The sequence below is a fragment of the Talpa europaea genome (assembly GCF_964194135.1).
Source record: "Talpa europaea genome assembly, chromosome: 1".
Classification (NCBI taxonomy): Eukaryota; Metazoa; Chordata; class Mammalia; order Eulipotyphla; family Talpidae; genus Talpa; species Talpa europaea.
In genome coordinates this window covers 1,650,315-1,667,808 of record NC_140073.1, presented here as the reverse complement: position 1 = coordinate 1,667,808, position 17,494 = coordinate 1,650,315, and the positions used below count along the sequence as shown (strand labels likewise).

The 17,494-nt window shown below is 66.2% G+C and overlaps 1 protein-coding gene across 3 annotated transcripts; it reads left to right on the top strand.

Moving 5' to 3' along the window:
• Nucleotides 1-779: 779 nt before the first annotated feature.
• Nucleotides 780-15,786, top strand: CTTN (cortactin; the record flags this gene model as incomplete). Of its 3 annotated transcripts, XM_084248540.1 has the most annotated exons (16): nt 780-866; nt 969-1,042; nt 2,472-2,601; nt 4,231-4,341; nt 5,095-5,149; nt 5,679-5,789; nt 7,461-7,571; nt 7,937-8,047; nt 8,662-8,772; nt 9,854-9,909; nt 11,040-11,109; nt 12,806-12,954; nt 13,882-13,968; nt 14,601-14,769; nt 15,348-15,419; nt 15,650-15,786. In XM_084248540.1, 16 exons carry the CDS (start codon nt 780-782, stop codon nt 15,784-15,786), a joined length of 1,641 nt encoding a protein of 546 aa, XP_084104666.1. The 3 variants fall into 3 exon arrangements, with proteins under 3 accessions (XP_084104666.1, XP_084104667.1, XP_084104668.1); XM_084248541.1 differs by lacking the exon at nt 8,662-8,772; XM_084248542.1 differs by lacking the exons at nt 7,937-8,047; nt 8,662-8,772.
• Between the last annotated feature and the right edge of the window lie 1,708 nt (nt 15,787-17,494).

The window sequence follows — 17,494 nt, the reverse complement described above, 5'->3', positions numbered from 1 at the left end:
AAGCAGGTCGCAGCGGGCACGTTCTTGCCCTGCTTGGGGACGCCTGGACTGAGGGGACTGAGGTTTGCAGTGGCCACGTAGGGCTGTGGGTCCCCTGCCCCGTCCCTGTGGCAGCCGCTGGGCACTCGAGAGCCCTGCGCCCCGGGGCTCGCTCATGGCCACTCACTGCAGCCTGACTCAGGCTTTGAGACCTGCGGATGTGGCTGGGAGGTCGCTGGCCCGGGAGGGCCTCTGTCCTGTCCTCGTTCCGGCACAGCCCAAGCGTTGCCAGAGGAAGCGGGGACAGGCCCCTCTGGGCCCCCGGGGGGCGGGGTCTGTAGCACCCTGGGGGAGACGTGGCTGTTCCCGGCCCCTCTCCGTCAGGCTCCGCCTGTGCGGGGTGCGGAGGAAGAGGGGTGCGGAGGGAGAGCCGCCGCGGACTGGCGTGGGAGGCCCCTGTGCCCCGCAGTCTCCACGTACGTGGGAAAGCAGCCCTCGGCGTGCGCCCGGCTCTCACCGACCTGCCGGAGCCTGGGCCTTAGGCGCCCCGCGAGGGTGACGGCGAGCGCGTGGTATCTCACCCGAGTCGTGTGACTTGAAGCGCCACCAGCGCCCGGTGCGGCCCGGCGGGTGTCTCTGCGCAGACAGCGCAGCGGCCTGGGCTGGCGGGCGGGCGTGGTCCTGGTGCACCCCGCTCCCGCGACGTGTCCTCTGGAGCCGGAGCCGCGCCTGGGGGGTGCAGGGCCCAAGTGCCGGTGCTGCCGGGGGCTGGCGGTCACGGCCCCGCGCCCTCATCGCAGATGTGGAAAGCTTCGGCAGGCCACGCCGTGTCCATCACCCAGGACGACGGGGGAGCCGACGACTGGGAGACTGACCCCGATTTTGTGGTATGTGTCCCAGCCCCGGCCGCTCGCGCTTCCCGAAGGCCGTGTCCTGGGCTCCGCGTGGGTCGCTGCGGCTTCCTGCTCAGCGCTTCTTTTCTCCCCCAGAACGACGTGAGTGAGAAAGAACAGCGATGGGGGGCCAAGACCGTGCAGGGGTCCGGGCACCAGGAGCACATCAAGTAAGAGCTGCTCTTCTGCCGGTGTGGGGTGTGCTGTGAGCGGCCCGGCGGGGCCCGGCTGGCTCTCACGAGCGGGCGAGCGTGGGTCTGCACCTGGGCCCGGGCCCGGGCACGCTGCCCTTCAGAGGGGGCTGTGCTGCTCACCCTGGCGCGCCAGCTGGGAACGCCGGGGCTTCTGGCAAGGCCCAGCTCCCCGAGTGCTTCACGGTGGCAGGTCTGTGACGTTGGCGCCTTACGCCTTGAGACTCCCCAGCTTTTGTCATTTATCGCGTGGCGCGGCTGCCTTCTCAGTGCCGCGTTGTCCTGAGCAGCCGCGGCTGGCGCGCTGGGCACTCGGCGCCGTCTCCGCCGCCGCTCGGGTGGGAGGCAGAGGTGGAGGTGGTCGAGAATGTGCTCGGACACTTCCTGGGTGCCCGGCGTGGTCCCGCCCACCGGGGGCCCGTGTGGTCACTCGCACGCCGTGTCTGAGCCGGCACCGGTGTCTTTGAGGTGAAACGAGGCTGTTCTTGGCCGACAAAGACACGGGAAATCGCCCGGAAAGCAGGGCCACGTCTGCAGTGCGGGTGCCGGGACACGCGCCCTGACCTCTCCCTGCCGTGCCCCCGCCCAGCCCCGCTCGGGGCCGGGCCGACCGGACTGGTTGCGCCTCCTGCTCCCTCTGTCCCGCGGCTGCCTGCGGGCGGGTCAGCGCAGGTGCAGCTCCTGGGCGCCGGGCTGGCGGGGCCGGAGCGAGCACTGCGGGACCAGCTGGACAGTCGCTGGTGCCACCCAGCTGGCCTTCCTGGCCCTGGGGGTGGTCTTCCTCCTGGCGCTGACTGGTTCCTGGCTTGTGGTCCAGGTGTGGCGGCGTCTCCTCGGGCAGTAGGCCCTGGGGTTGTCGTCGGGCCTATCTGAGCTCACTGTGACCAGGCAGAGCTTCCAGGCCTGTCAGGGCGGACCAGGTCCTGTGATCCCTTCAGGACGCCTGGTCCTTCGACTGTGAAAGCTGCAAGTCTTTCCTTCCACTTCGGCGCCTGTGAGCAGCGCCTCCTTTTCACAAGAAGTGGGGGGTTGCATTCCTGGCTTGAGCACAGCCCCAGGGGGTGGTAGGTGAGGCCCCTCACCTGCGCTGCCTCAGGGGGGTGGGTGCGGCTGCCCCGGGGGCGGCACCCCGAGCAGTTCTCCTGCCTGCAGCTCAGATGCACTTGGGTCTTTCCGGGGGTGCTCGGATGACTCACGTTCGCTTTCAGATGCTTTCCCTTTTCCCGTTACGCTCGCATCTGATTCTGGGAACGCTGCGTCCACGGCCAACTGGCAGAGCCGTGTCAGGCCACGAGGCAGGACTAGGAGCTCCAGATTCGCGGGGCTCCCATCCTGCCCCCCTTCCTGGGAGCGGGACGGCGTCTGTGTGGCTGACTGGCCCTGTGCTTTCTCCCCTGTCCCCTGCAAGCATACACAAGCTGAGGGAGAATGTGTTTCAAGAACACCAGACCCTCAAGGAGAAGGAACTTGAAACGGGCCCGAAAGCGTCACATGGCTACGGGGGGAAGTTCGGCGTGGAGCAGGACCGGATGGACAGGGTGAGTGGCGGCGGGCAGCGCTGCGTCTCCACCCGTCCCGTGGCTGGCAGGGGGTTGCCCAGGCCTGCCTCTCGGCGGGGAGGCTCTGCGTGTGTCTGTCGGGGCTGAGCCTGGCCCGAAGCAGCTCTTTGCGGTGGTGAGACCCGGCTGGGAGGCTGCCGGGGAGGGGCCGGAGGGCTCGGCTCCCATGGGCGGGCTTGGTGGCCGGCACAGAGGCCAGAAGTGGCTCGTCCACAGGGGTCCTTGCCGCCCTGCCCGCAGCTGAGCACGCAGCCGAGCGTTCCCCGCCCTTAGGCCAGCATCACACCTGGTGTGCCGTGTTTCCAGCATGGGTGAAGGGTCACCCCCAGGCCAGTCGGCATCTTTCACCCTCGGGTGGGCCTGGCAGGGGTGCTTGGCGCGGAGCCGGCAGCCTCAGCCACCGTCCTGTCGTGGGATGTGGGCGCGTGGGGCCTGGCTGAGCGCAAGCCCTGGGCAGGACTCGGGGTCCCCCCTCGGCGTGGCTCGGCCAGGAGGGCTCACCTTCCCTGGAGAGGAGGCCGCGGTGGCCGCCATGCCTGGCCAGTCAGGCGGACCTTTGCCTGCCCCCCCCCCCCCAACCCACCTATGTTGGCATCTTGGCTCAGGAGGACGCGCCAGCGGTGTCGGCTCTGGCCTGACTCTCGCACTGTCCTCTCGCCTGGCTCGGTTCTGCATCTGGGCTAGGCAGGAACCATGCAGCTGTGCCCCAGGGTGCCACTGTCACCCCCGAGGAGACACAGGGCCCGGCGGACACCCCAAACCATGTCCAGAATTAACCGAGAGCTGGAGTGGGGTGAGGAGCCAGCTGCAGGAAAGAGACAGGGATACCGCAGTGTCATCCTGTCACCCGCGGGGACATCTAGACTTTGAAACAGGAAAGTGGGGAGCAGACTCATCTTTGGATTCTTTAAAAAAAGGCTTGTAGCTCTTAACAGTGCCCCAAAGCCCCATGTGTTTTAGGGGTGAGAGTCCACGGAAACTCTTCCCTCCCTGACAACAGCTGTGCTGGTGGGGCTTGGGGGGTGAAAGCAAAGATAATCTCATTACAAACTTGCGCCCCCAGTTCTGGGTTAGAGAACCGGGGTACTGGGTGGCTCCCAGGGGCCTGCTTGCTGGCCCAGGCGTGAGGGTGTGGTGGGGAGCCTGCAGCGCCGCCTCATGCCCATGTGCCTTGGGTGTGGTGGCAGGGCCTGTTTCCTTCCGTCGGCTGGGGATCCTGGCAGCAGGCCGGGTGGCATGCGCCGGGCCCCACTCAGAGTGCATCAGGAGCCGTGGCCCAGGCCCCCTTGCTGGCGTGCTGAGCACTCTGTCCAGGGCTCCTGTGGGTCGTGGAGCCATATCTTAGGCTGTGGTGCTGGCTTCTGCCTGGGGCTGGCCCTGTGCTCCTTCATTCAGAAGCCCCCACCAGCAGTCGGGGTTCTCGGGCCACTTCTGTGGAGCCCCAGATGGAGACATGCAGAGACAGCCCGCCCCCAGCCCTGGCGTCACACGTCCGGGAGTCAGCTCCTGCAGGGCTGATCTCATGTTGGGTGTTCCCAGGAGCCTCTGTGCTGACCTGGAGGGCGTGGCTGGGAGGGGCGGCTGATGCTGACGCTGTACCCCTTGCAGTCGGCCGTGGGCCACGAGTACCAGTCCAAGCTGTCCAAGCACTGCTCGCAGGTGGACTCCGTCCGTGGCTTCGGAGGCAAGTTTGGCGTCCAGGTGGACAGGGTTGACCAGGTGAGTGCTGCGAGGCGGGAGCCCAGGGCTGGGGAGGCGGGCCCGGCTCTCTGGATCAGAGATGTGCCCCTCGAAGGACCACAGGGCCCCCAGATGTTCTAGGGTGATTCCCTGACAGCTCAAGGAGAAAGCTGTAGAAGGCCCCGTGTTGGGGAGTCCAGTCGTCGGCTGGACCTGGACTGGCCTGAGGTTTGCTGGAGGGCATCGCCGTGTCTGCCATATGCAGCGTGCATGCCGTCCAGGACGGGCCTTTGGGCTGCGGCCCTGCTTGTGCCACGGCCATCCAGAAGCTAGATGTGGGGTCGGGCCTAGAGGCATCCTGCGTCCCCTGTCCATGAAATGGGCTGTGTGGTGCCTGTCTCCTGCGGCTGCGCGTGTGCCCCGGCATGGAGCCTGTGGCTATGCCTGCGCCCCTGAGGCTCCCTTGCCCCAGTTGAGCTCCTTGGGGGTGGCGGTGGGGACGCGCTGGGGCAGGGGCTGCGGCGGCTGCCTCGCTCGCTCATGGCCTGTCAGCTGACTGCCCGCCAGGGTGCCCGGCTGAAGCTGGCCTGGGCAGCTCGCCCGGCTCTGTCAGGGGTTTCACGGTGAGCAAATGCTCATCACCGGGACCCTTGGCTTCCTCAGCCCTGGATGTGGCCGAGAGGCGGGGCGTGTGTTTTCAGAACTTCTGCGCGGGTTGCGGGTTCAGTGTGTTTGTCTGCGGGATTGATAGGTGTGTTTCCCTTCAAAAATGTTTCTTTCTGGTACCCGCAGTCGGCCGTGGGCTTTGAATACCAGGGGAAGACTGAGAAGCATGCCTCGCAGAAAGGTGAGCGTGGCTGCTGCCGACCGTGAGGGAGGCCCCCCTGGCAGCAGGGGCGCCTCTTCCTGGGGCTTCTCCTGCGAGGACCCTGGTCACTGGGTCGTGGGTGAGGGTGTGGGGCCGGCATCTGGCATCCCTGGATCACCCCCTCTTCCTTCGAGCCCCGGGAAAGAGTCTTTGACTTGGTGGCACAAAGCTAATGTCTACCCTAAGAATGGACATGGAGCCCCAAATTCCTGCTGCTCACTTCCTCAAACTGGGCCCTTCCTCTCTGTGACCCAGGGAGTGTGGCTGCTGCCCCCAGCACCCAAGGGTGCTGTCCTGCTAGGGGAGTGCAGCTGTGCGGCTGCCAGCTCACCGTCGTCACCGGCTCAGGCAGGACCACAGCGCCTCGCTGCTCCGGGAGCGGAGCCCTCTGGCCGTGCCTGGGAGCAGGCTGCTCACACGCGTGGGGCCTCAACGCCTGCGTGTGGCTTAACGTGAGGGAAGCGCGGGTGGCCTGCCCCCAGCGCCGCTGCCGCTCCTGTCTCCTCAGACTACTCGAGCGGCTTTGGCGGCAAGTTCGGCGTGCAGGCTGACCGGGTGGACAAGAGCGCTGTGGGCTTCGACTACCAGGGCCGCACGGAGAAGCACGAGTCGCAGAAAGGTGGGTCCCACCGTCCACAGCGGGGCGACCTCGCCCCTCACACGCTCACACGCACGCCGGCGATGTTCCGGGAGCAATCAGGTCTCCCAGGTCTCCCTTCCTTCACGTGTCGGGGTGGTGTTTGCAGCTCAGTGTGGGGTGGCCCGGCCCTTGTGGACGGTGCCGTGGTCAAGGTCTCCGCTTGCAGGATACTTCTTTTTGGGGGTGTGGAGCTTCGCTGCTTTGGGTTTTCCAGTGGCGGTCACTTGGGGGCATAACAGCACGGGGGCTCAGGTGTGCGGGTGCGTGTCTCGGGCGCGAGCCCTTTGCCCGCTCTGCCTGCCTGTTCCCACGGCTGGGGAAGAGCCTGCAGCGGCTGTGCTTACACCTGCGTCTCCTGTACGGGATTGTTCCAAGGATGGAAGTTCTGGAACCGGAATTGTGGGACCAGGGATGTGAATTTAATTTTTTATTTTTTTATATTTTTATTTTTTTAGAGATTTGTTTATTTACGCATACAAGAACTGGGGCACAGGCCAGAGATGTGGGGGGTGAGAGGACTCCCCAGAGACAGAGCGGGGAGCAGACCAGGCAGACTGACTGAAATCCACCGCTGAGGGGAGCAGCGGGGAGACAGGAGAGGTCTGCTGCACCATGACCTGTGGGGAGCTCCCAGGCCGGGGAGCGATCTCGTGCTGCAGCGGCTGCAGACAGCCTCATAGGTTGCGTCTTAACCCTCGCACAACCAGGGAGGCCCAATTTAAGTTTTTAATGGAAGCTGCCACGCTGCCCTGGGAAGCTGGGCTGGCCTCTGCCTCCCCGCACGTGCCCCGGCGGCTCCTGGTCACGAGCCTTGCCCAGCAGCGGGGGTGGGGGCGCTGAGGATGTGCCTTCTGCCGAGTCCCAGGGCTTGACTCTTCTGCATTCTTTGTTTTGTTTTGCTCGGCTTGGACATTTAAATTCTTTCAAACAGTTGCCAACGTTTAAAAATTTAGATTTCTTTAAAAAAACAACAAAGCAAAAATCACCTCTAGAAATACCCGTTTGGCATTTCCCCAGGGAGATGGCTAGTGGATGCCAGGGGACTCTTAGCCCCCCACCAATTTGCCATGGACTCTCCCGCGCCTCCCCAGCTGCGGGGGGCTCCAGGTGTCACCGGCTCTTGCCCTCCCCTCGCCTGGCGTGCGAGCTGCTGCTGGACCTGCCGCGGAGGGTCAGAGCGGCTGCGCCCCAGGATGCCCGCCCCGTGCCTGCTCACGAGGGATCAGGTCTGCGTCCTGGTCCCCAGTGTGTCCACAGGGGAGCTAGGTGTCAGTTTAGAGGCGGCTTTTCAGGTGGCTCAGGGCCACGTGGCCCCAGCATCTCCGGAAGCCACCATGCTGCTCTCACTCGCCCTGCCTGGCCTTGAGAGCAGGGCGGCCTAGGGTCGCGGGCACAGGCAGGTCGGCTCTGCTTGGCAGTCGTGTGAGCGGTTGCAGTCCCGGGAGTCGAGGGGCGACGCTGCCGACCTGCCGGCTGCGGCTCGTGTTCCTGTCTCACGTCAGCGGCGCCTCGAAGCTCCCCGGGTGTGCTCAGCGGCTGCGGCCCGGCCCTGGTGGTGTCGCGTGGCCAGCGCGCCTCGGCCAGGGCTGCCGGTCCCATGTGTGTCCCTCACGCCACTGCTGGTGTGAATGTCATCTCTTTAATTTTCAGATTACTCCAAAGGTTTTGGCGGCAAGTACGGCATCGACAAGGACAAGGTGGACAAGAGCGCTGTGGGCTTCGAGTACCAGGGCCGCACGGAGAAGCACGAGTCGCAGAAAGGTGCCCGCCTCTGTCGTTGGGGTCGGGGCGGGGCACCCCTGGCAGCAAACGTCGCCTTTGGCTGGTTTTGAGCTTTGAGGCGGCAAGTCCAGGCAGAGCTGTCGGGTGCGCCCGCCTTGTGCCCGTGTGGCCCGGCTCGCGCCTGTCACAATCCTGCGGGCGGCGGCTCTGAGAGCTGCGGAGACCCCCGCTGGGCGCTTCCTGCGTTGGGCCTGTCTGTTTCCCAGATCCAGGGGATGGATGGGGTGTCGGGGGTTCCCCAGAGCTCGTAGCAAGCTGTATGCTTAACAGGGTTGAAATCTCCCTCTCTCCCTGTTACCCAAGCACGCCTAACACGCCGGCACGGCCTTTTGTCACACGTGTAGACTATGTGAAAGGGTTTGGAGGGAAGTTTGGTGTGCAGACAGACAGACAAGACAAGTGTGCCCTTGGCTGGGACCACCAGGAGAAATTGCAGCTGCATGAATCCCAAAAAGGTACATTCTCCCAACTCCAGGCGTGCTCACTCCAGGCGTGCATGCATGTGTGTGCGTGCGTGCGTGTGTGTGTGTGCGTCTGTCTGCACGCGCGCTCAGCGCCAGTCCTGTGCTGCGTGCTGTGACCGTCTCATACGCCCTGTGGGGAGTCGTCTGTGCACCCCGGGCAGGCGCTACATGCCGGCCCCCGGCTCCGCCTCATCCCTGCTCTGGGAAGCCCTTTCTTGCTGGGGCGACCTTGCTCCCCGCCCAGGAGCTCTCCTTGCTCAACTGCTGCCACGGGAGGGGACACCCCCTGAGCAGAGGACCCTCGTCCCCCCCAGTGGCATGTGGGAAGGAGGCTGGGCGTGTGGCCCGCTCAGGCTGAGAGCCGGACTGCCCCATGCCTCCCTGCCCGCACCACATGGGCGAGACCCTCGGCCACCCAGGGCTCTCCTGGAGGGTTCCAGCCCCTGGTGTGTGCCTGCCCCCGACCCCACCTCTGGCTGCTGGGACGGGGCGCCCTGGACCCTGAGCTGGGAGCCCCTCCTGTGTTGGGTTCCGGCGTGTGCGCGGCCTCCTAACCACTGTGTTTCCTCTCTCGGTTGTTCCCCACGTCGCTGGTGGATGCGCAGATTATAAGGCTGGTTTCGGAGGCAGATTTGGTGTTCAGTCCGAGAGGCAGGACTCCTGTGCTGTGGGGTTTGATTACAAGGAGAGACTGGCCAAGCACGAGTCCCAGCAAGGCACAGTGCCCCCCAGTGCAGCACTTCTAGCACAGACTCGGGCGCGGTCCTTCAGCCCGGCCGTGCTGGAGGACGTCTACCTGCCCCTGTCCCCTTCACTCCTCCCCACAACCCCCGGGGTCTCTGGCCGGCAGAGCGTGGCAGCAGTCCGCAGGCAACGCCCTTCCACTCGCACCATGGGCAGTTTCTGGAGATGGGCTCTGACCCCCAGCATGCCCCGCTGGCCCCACTGTTGACCATGGCCACTGTAGCTCATGGGTGAGCCGCCTCCGGCCTCCCAGACAGAAGTGGCAGCCGGGCTGGACCCCTGGCCTTGCCCAGAGGCCCGCTGGCAGGGGGTAGGGGCGTCCCGTGCGGTCTGTGTCTCACCGCGGTGGTCTTTCTAGGTGTCTTATTTGTTTTGTGTTTTTGACGACACCATCTCTGCGACCTCTCCGCCCGGCTCAGCTTGCACACAAGCGAGAGACACGGCCCTCGTGGGCCTGCACCAGGGTCTGCATGTCAGCAGACACCTCCTGGGAGCAAATTACTGAATTACCATCCAAACTCAGAAATGGGCTTAGAACCTGGGCACGGTTGTGACAAAGTAACACCCCAGTCTGCTGGGCAGCATGGAGGCACCAGGCCATGCAAGACAGTGGCCGTGTCGGTCAGGGAAGGCACAGTGGGGCCCTGGCTGTGTGGGGACAGCCCGGTGCTCGTGCGCTCCCGGGCTGTGGCGTGTGCGTTGCTGCAGCGTCGGCTGGCGGGCAGCGCTGCCCAGGGCTGGTGAAGACTGTGCTGTAGAAGTGGCGCCTGCGGGGCCTGCCCCGGTCTCCCGGCCCCTGCCTGCCGCCCGCCCCGCCCCAGGCCCTGCCTGCCACCTGCCCCATACCCACTGTCTGCACAATGCCCCCACCTGTGTCCCAGAACCGGGGAAGGCTGCCCCGCCTGCCTGCAAGCCGAGATGCACCCTCCTGTGGCTCTGGCTCCTGCTCTGCACCTCTCTCTCTCTCTCGGGCTCGTCCTGGCTGTTTGCATGTCTGCCGGGCTCCACGCCGTCCCTGCCATGAGAGTGATGTCCTGTTGTGCTGCTTTTCAGACTATTCCAAAGGATTCGGTGGGAAATACGGGGTGCAGAAGGACCGCATGGACAAGGCAAGTCTTCCCAGCCCGTCACGTCCGTGTCCCTGGCCAAGGGGCAGGGGCCGGCGCTTGTGTGCGAGGCCCTGGGCGCCGGCCTCTCCATGCCAGGTCCCAGATGTCTGAGTCGATGTGTGGCCCATGGCGCCACCACCAGCCTCCCGGCCTGGGCCTCATGCGTGTCCGGTGTCCTCCCTGTGCTGTCCCTGTCCACCCTGCACTCAGCACCCAGGCCAGGCAGGCCTGTGGGCGGTGGCCAGGCTGCCACGCCATACAAATGTATGGCCCCTGGGCTGACAGGAGCCCTCGAGGGTGGCTGGCCGTTTGGATTTGAAATACTTGTAGTCAGCTGAAGGGAGCTTGAGTTCTTAGGCCACTCCTTCCTCCAGGAGATGCTCTGCCTTCTGGCGCATCAGCAGCAGGCCTTGGACAGCCATGTCACGTGGGCTTCACATCCTCATGAGTCAGTCCTAAACCTGCCAGGTGGACTGATGGCCACGGCCTTGGGGGGAGGTTGAGGGGAAGGGACGGTTAGGGGAGTGCTGAGCTCCCACGTTGGGCCTGAGGATGAGGTCTGCCTCCTGTCAGCTCTGTGGAAGAGGTTGAGGCCGCTGCCGGCCCTGGTCCAGTGTCACTGGGGTCACAGCTGGCCGCCAGGCCTACGGAGTCTGCTAACTGCTGACCACAAGGACTGGGTTTTCGCCGGGTGGGCCCCGGGAGAACGTGGGAGGGCTCGAGCCTCGGGGAGGGTCCTAAGGAAGTGAGCCTCGATGCTGTGTTGAAGGGTGGGTGGGAGTTGGCCAGGGTCCCGGAGAGCAGGGAGAGAGCAGAGGCACAGTGCACGAGGGTGGCCTCGTCACGCAGCCCCCAGGGGGCAGGGCCGCTGCAGGCATTGCTGTTCTGCGGGCTTGGACGCAGCCCGGGGACATGTGTCCCCAGCATGGCGCCCCACTCGGGAGTCTCGCTGCCCTGAGCCGCTGCCCGCCGTCCCTCTGGCCGGCCTGCTGTCCTCTGCGTGGCTGCCTGGGCTCCAGCAAGTGTGGGCCGTGCTCATGGGTTGCCCTTTGGGGCTCTGGGTGGGCTTGGCGCTCGGTGAGGGGCCCTGAGTTGAGAAGCACTTGCTGAGCTCCCTCCCATCTCTGCAGAATGCGGCCACCTTTGAGGACAGCGCCCAGGTGACCTCCAGCTACCAGAAGACAGTCCCTGTTGAGGCAGGTGGGCCCCACGCGCCCGACCAACTTGGTTTTCTGGGAAGATTCCCAGGAAATGCTGAGGGAAAGGCTGTTGGGGACACGTGAGCTGGTGTGGGGGGCACGCGAGCTGGTGTGGGGGCATGTTAGCTGGTGTGGGGACACGTGAGCCAGTACGGGGCAGGGATGGAGAGTGTCCAGCGTGTTTTCTGGTGGCCGCTGATGGCCCCCTTGGTGGCAGGTCCTGTTTGTCCCTGCGGAGGCACTTGTCAGACCTACGTAGCCGCTCTCGGACTGTGGGGGTCTCTCTGGGGGTACAGAGGCAGGATAACTGCATAGCTGCGTGGCCTCCTCACTGCCGGCAATAGGTTCTGGAAGGTTCCTTGCCCACAGTTCACTGCTGCTAGAGGTGGTTGATGGGACCCACCAGCTGTGTGCTGGAATCTTCCACCTCTAGGCCGAGGAGATGCCCCTCTCCCCTCCCAGGCCCGACCAGCTGCCCGCTGGTCCAGGCGGCTGGTGGCTGCGGGGCACCGTTGTCCGCGGGCCCCCCTGCAGAGGACCTTTAGGGGGGCACATATCATAGGTGTTGGAGCCTGGGAGATGAAAACAGGGCGCAGAGGTTCCCCTTTGACCTGGGCGCTGCCCCAGCAGCTCAGGATGCAGGCACGCTCATGGGGGTCCTCAGTACCTGTGGAGCTCTTGGTCATGTGGGGTGCGTCTGGGGCTTTGTTAGAAACTAAAAGAAAAGGATCCAACGCCAGGTTATTCAGAGCTCGCGAGGCTGTCACCTGGAGCATAATAGCGCTTTCCGTGAAAAAGTACGGTTTCGCGGCAACTGCGCGGGAGGGCTGCGTCGCTGTGCTGAGCCCTGCCGTGAGAGTGCAGGTTCTCAGCGCCGCTCTGGCTCACCTGAGGGGTCGTGAAGCTGTGGCCTGTGGCCGAGGAGGCCCGCGGGCCGCGGGGGGGCCTGGTCAGCAGTTCTTTTGGGTCCAGGTGGGGCCACGCCAGCGGGTGGCAGTTCCCTGGCCATCAGCCGGTTTTGCTCAGGCAGCGTGACCAGAGGCCTCGGCCAGCGATGGGCCGTTTGGAACATACCGGGGCGCTGAGTTGTGGTGATGTCAGATGTTGCCGCGTGTGGTCACCCGAGGCCCAAGAGATCCCCTCGGCTCACCAGCGTCGGTGTCCGGGTGATGCTGGCGGTGGATGCGAGGGTTCCAAGTTCTAATTGTGCTGGGAGCTGCACTTGTCCCGCTGACTCCAAACTCCCAGTTACTTTTTTTGCCAAGATGGGCTTGGTCTGTATACGTGGAGGAGGCGCCTGCTCGTCCCCCAAGCGTGGCCTCTCGGGTGTCCTTTCACCGCAGCCGGCGAGCTGGGACAGCGGCCGCACTGCAGCCCGCCCGGCACCCGTCTGTCACGCGGGCCATGGCTTGGCCTGCCAGCGACGCCGGGTTCTCCGCTGCTGTGTCAAGGGCCCTGCTCCCGAGGGCGGGTGGCCAGGGAGCGCGAGACAGGACACGAGGATGCTCCCCACCTCGCTGGGCAGCCGGGGCGGGGGCTCACGCCGGTGGGCGGTGGAGCTGGCTGCTGGGGAGGGTCCCGGGCCCCTTCTTGATCCGCCCGGGTGGGCTGGTCCTGAGAGAGGGTCTGTCCCCGTGTGCGGCTGTGATTTGGGGAGATGGTAGGGGACCCAGATCCGCATTTCCTGCCCTCTGCAGCGAACAGCAAGGCCAGCAGCATCCGGGCCAACTTTGAGAACCTGGCGAAGGAGCAGGAGCAGGAGGACAGGCGGAAGGCAGAGGCGGAGCGGGCGCAGCGCATGGCCAAGGAGCGGCAGGAGCAGGAGCAGGCCCGGCGACAGCTGGCTGTGAGTGGCGCTCGTCCAGCTCCCTCCCAGGCCTCGCTCTGGGCCACACTGAGCCCACATGGCTGTTCCCAGAGTTGGCGGATCCGTCCGCCCCAGCCTCGCTGGTGCGCCCAGCGCTCGCTCAGGCAGACGTGCTGTCTCTGTCCTCACTGCCCTGCGGGGCCCGGAGGAGGAGCTGGGCGTCTGCCTGTGTGCCCCCGGGGTTCTTTCTGCACTTCTCTCCCAGACAAATGGATGGGGGGGTGCGGCCGTGAGCGGTAAAGGGCTCTTCTCCTCCCACCCAGCCCTGCCGCCCTGGCCATCAGACGTGGCGCCCGGAGGGGGCATATGGGAGGGTCTGATATGCAGGTTGGCTCCACTGGGGGCGACCCTGCAGCCAGGAGAGGGATTCTCTGTCCCGGCCGCGTGGGCTGTGCTGGGGCCTGGCGGAGGCAGAGGTGACTTGACGCCTGGTGGAGCGGGAGCGGCCGGCTGCCGACGCCCAGCAACCTCTGCCGCATCCACGGCCTCCTCGGCCCTTGCCCTCCTCCCTCCCTCGCAGCAGCCCTGGGGTGACCTCTCCCCTGCCCGGGTCTCCGCCCTCCTGAGGCCCTGCAGTGGCTCGCCTGCGTCATCCCCCCCGCCCTGTAGGGAGCCATCGTCACTGGCCTTGGGAGTGGCCGTCCACACCCTCGTGGGGCCATTACTCTTCCCACCGCGTCCCCCCTCAGGTCCCCAAAGGTTCAGTTCCTATGTGCAGAGTAAGTGCACCCTATTTTAAGATGGATCCTCTACTCGGAGTCCCCGACCTCGTCGCCTCGGCCCCTCAGTCGGGCCTGGGTGAGACGGGTTGGCTTGACTGCGTGACCTTCACTCAGAGCACCCGGGCGTGGTCACCTGGTTGCCTGGGACCTGGTCCCTGCTCCCTGCCACCTCTCTGTCCCGCAGGAGCAAGCCCGGGCCCAGAAGCAGACGCCCCCTGCGTCGCCGAGCCCCCAGCCGGCCCGGGAAAGGCCTCCGAGCCCTGTCTATGAGGTGGGTGCTGTCGGTCTGACGGAGTCCGGTGTCCACAGGAATACCCCTGGGTCGGCTGTTCTGCCTGGTGCCCGCCAGAGGGGCCGGCCTGGGGCAGCCCTGCTGAGAACGGGCAGGCGTGCTGGCCTCCCGCCACCTCTCCTGGCCTGCCCTCCGGCGCTGTCCATGCGCTCTGCTGCGTGGGCTCTGGCCACACCCCTCGAAACTGCTCCCGCGCCCTCCTGGGCTGCCCCGGCTCCTGGGAGCATTTCCGAGCATGCGCCCTGAGGGACCCCGGTGGAGACTCCCCCCAGTGGGGTCATCCCCATTGCTGACAAGTAGTCCAGAGCCTGCTGGGGCTCTGCGGTTGGTTATCCCGCCCGTGCACACCTGGTGTGACGGTCCCGCCTTGGCCACTCCCCGCCAGAGGCTTTGGTCAGGAAGGTGGCCCGGCCTCCGCAGCCTCCACTCCGGGGCCCGAGGAGGAGATGGGCCGGGGGACCCTGTCACCACAGGGCTGGTAGAGGCGGCTCTCCTGACACCCGGCCGTGCGGGGCGTGGCAGCAGGAGCGAGGCTCTGCTGTGCGTCCCTGCTGTCTGCAACCGGCACGGCATGCGAGGCGGCCATGGGGGTCATCTCGTTGCTTCCCCAGGACACGGCTCCGTTCAAGGCTGAGCCGGGCTACCGGGACACCGAGAATGGGAGCGGGCCTGAGCCCGTGCACAGCGTGGAGGCTGCAGAGTACCAGGAGCTCCGCGACCCGGCTTACGCCCAGGAGGCTGTCTACGAGACCACTGAGGCCCCGGGCCTCTACCAGGCTGGTACGGGCCCCACGTCAGCCCCTGCCCTATTCCCCTGGTGGACCTGCTGCCACGTCTGCTCCCGGGGTCCTTCTCGTGGGCAGGTTCTAGGCCCAGGCAGCTGGGCCCCACCTCCCTTGGGGCAGCGGCTCCAGTCACGGGGTTCTGCGCAGGGGGTGCTGTGCCAGGGAGGCCTGTGGGTCAGAGGGCCCAGCCCCAGGACGTCAGGCAGTCCTGAGGCGTCTGAAGGCTGCACCAGCCCTAATTTGGTCCTCCCAGAGCTGTGGTTTCTGCTGGTGCGTGTGGATGGCCTCACCTGAGTCGCTTGGGCCTGGCTGGTATTGGTAGGCCCCCTGCCGGGGCCCTGCTCTCTGTTCAGGCAGGGATGGCCCTCCCTGCAGGCGGCAGCCTGACAGTGGAGGATCCCTGATGAGGGGCGGTGGGGCTGGGGCGCTGCCTTGGAGGCTGCTGTTCCCATGCTCGGCCGCTTGCCCGGCCCCCTGGCTGCTCCCGCCGCCCCTCAGGAGGCCGCGGGCCAGAGCGAGGGCGGGGCGCGGCTGCGCACTGTGGCCGCTTCTCAGATCCCTTTGTATTTTTAGAGGAGAACACCTACGACGAGTATGAGAACGATCTCGGGGTCACCGCCATCGCCCTCTACGACTACCAGGCTGGTGAGGAAACCCGCAGCCCCCACCCCGCCGCGCGCAGGGCCACCTCGGGGCCGGCCGACTTAGCCTATTGGGCGCGTGTTCAAGGTCGTAGAAAGCACACCCGAGCTGCGCGGGGTCTGCGCCTCAGTCCCCGGACCTCGGGGCGGACCGGGTGGGGGCCGCCCACGCGAGTAGCGCCAGCCCCATCCCTCCCCAGCGGGACCAGCTCACGCCCCCCCCCCCCCCCCCAGCGGGCGATGACGAGATCTCCTTCGACCCCGACGACGTCATCACCAACATCGAGATGATCGACGAGGGCTGGTGGCGGGGGCTGTGCAAGGGCAGCTACGGGCTCTTCCCCGCCAACTACGTGGAGCTGCGGCAGTAGCCCCCGCCGCGCCCGCGCTGCCCGCACGTCCACGCGCAGAACCCGCTGATCCGCTGTCCCCGCGTTCCGGGGCTTGGCCCTTCTCTTCACTGCTTCAGGCGTTTCCTTACCTCTGGGGGCTCTGTGGGCCCCTCCCGTCTCTCCAGGTCATGGCCTTGGCCCCCCCATGGAGCCTCGAGGCGGGGCGCTGGCCTGGTGGCGGGGGAGGGGCTGAGGCCCCGCGGGCGTGCTGGCCTGGGGGACGCGCGGCCTGCTCCGGCAGCCTGTCCTCCGCGGGGAGGTAGAGGACGGCGACCCCCGACCGGTGGGTGGACCGGCTGAGAGGCCGGGGCGTCAGGCGCACGCTCTGGCGGGGTCTCCGGGAGGTGGCAGGGCAGTGGCCGGTGCTGGGCTTGGGGGCCGGCGCGCCGGGGCCTCCCCGAGGGCGTCCGTGGCGCCTCGCTTTGCCGGTCCCGGCGGGTTTTATATGCAATGACTATGATTTCCGTAGCACACCTCTGAGGTATGACTTTTTAAATTAAATATTCCAAATAAACTTTTTTTGATCCACCTGCTGCTCACCCAGCTTCGGCACTCGGCCTCTTTGTTCTGATCCCGTCGGTCCTTGTGGACGCCCTTGCGCAGCCCCGGCCCCGTGACCGCTGCTGCCGGAGGCCGGGTCAGGACAGGCTGCATGGGGTGGCAGGGCCGCTGGGTGGGCCCCCGAGCAGGTATGAGGGCTGGGGTGGTCCCAGCACTGTGTAGACATCTCTGACGTCAGTGCAGGGAAAGGAGGGCTCTGGGACCGTGGGGCCAGTGAGCCCCAGAGATGAAGGTGCCCGGCCTGACACCCCCGTTTCTCCATCTGAGGAAGCGTGAGGATTAGCCCCCTTAGGCGACTGCCGGTGTCCGCGCCGCGGCCAGCACACACCTGAGAGAGATGGCACCTGCAGGGGCACAGGCAGCTTCAGCCCCACCCGAGCAGTGTGTGGTGCGAGCTCTACTTGGGTCTTTCATGATCCACTGCTCATGGATCAGGCCCGCCCCAGGGCACCCCTAATAGGCTCCCTGAAGCCCTCGGCTGGCGGGGAGGGGTGATGGGCTTTTCCGGATACTTTTTGAATATTGTAACATTTTCACCCTGACTCAGGTGACAGCAGAGCTCTTCCCCTGTGCTTGGCAGTTCCCCGTGCAGGTCCTGGGGTGGCCTCACTCAGCCGGTGCTCCGGAAGGGAGCACTGATTGTCCAGAGTGTGCCTGGCCCAGCGACCGGCAGCTGGTGCAGGGGGTTTCCACGGCCCCGACCGTGCCTCCTTGATGCAGAAGGACAGAACGGGCCTCAGGCCCACGGTGTCCTGGGCACGCAGTGTGGCCAGGTGAGCTCCCGGCAGAGGTATCCCCAGGCCGAGCCGGGCACCTGTGGGCCAGCCCCGGGGGTGTGGGGGCGAGCCCCGAGGCTGGAGGGGTGGGGGCAGGCCTGTTCTGTGGAGGTTGCTTTAAAGAAGGGGCTTCGGAAGCCAGCAGGCCGGGGGCGCCCCGTAGGGTCTCTGGACGTCCTGGGCAGAGAGGGCTCCCCGGGTGGCCCTGCCGCTGCGGGCCCGCGCGGCCCCGCGCCTGCTCTGTAAGTGGAGGACGGCGCGGAGCCCAGACAGCGGGCGGCCGGCCCGCCGGCCCGAGGCCTCCGAGCCGCTCTCCGGGCGTGGGGGCGTCGGGGCGTCGGCTGCCACCT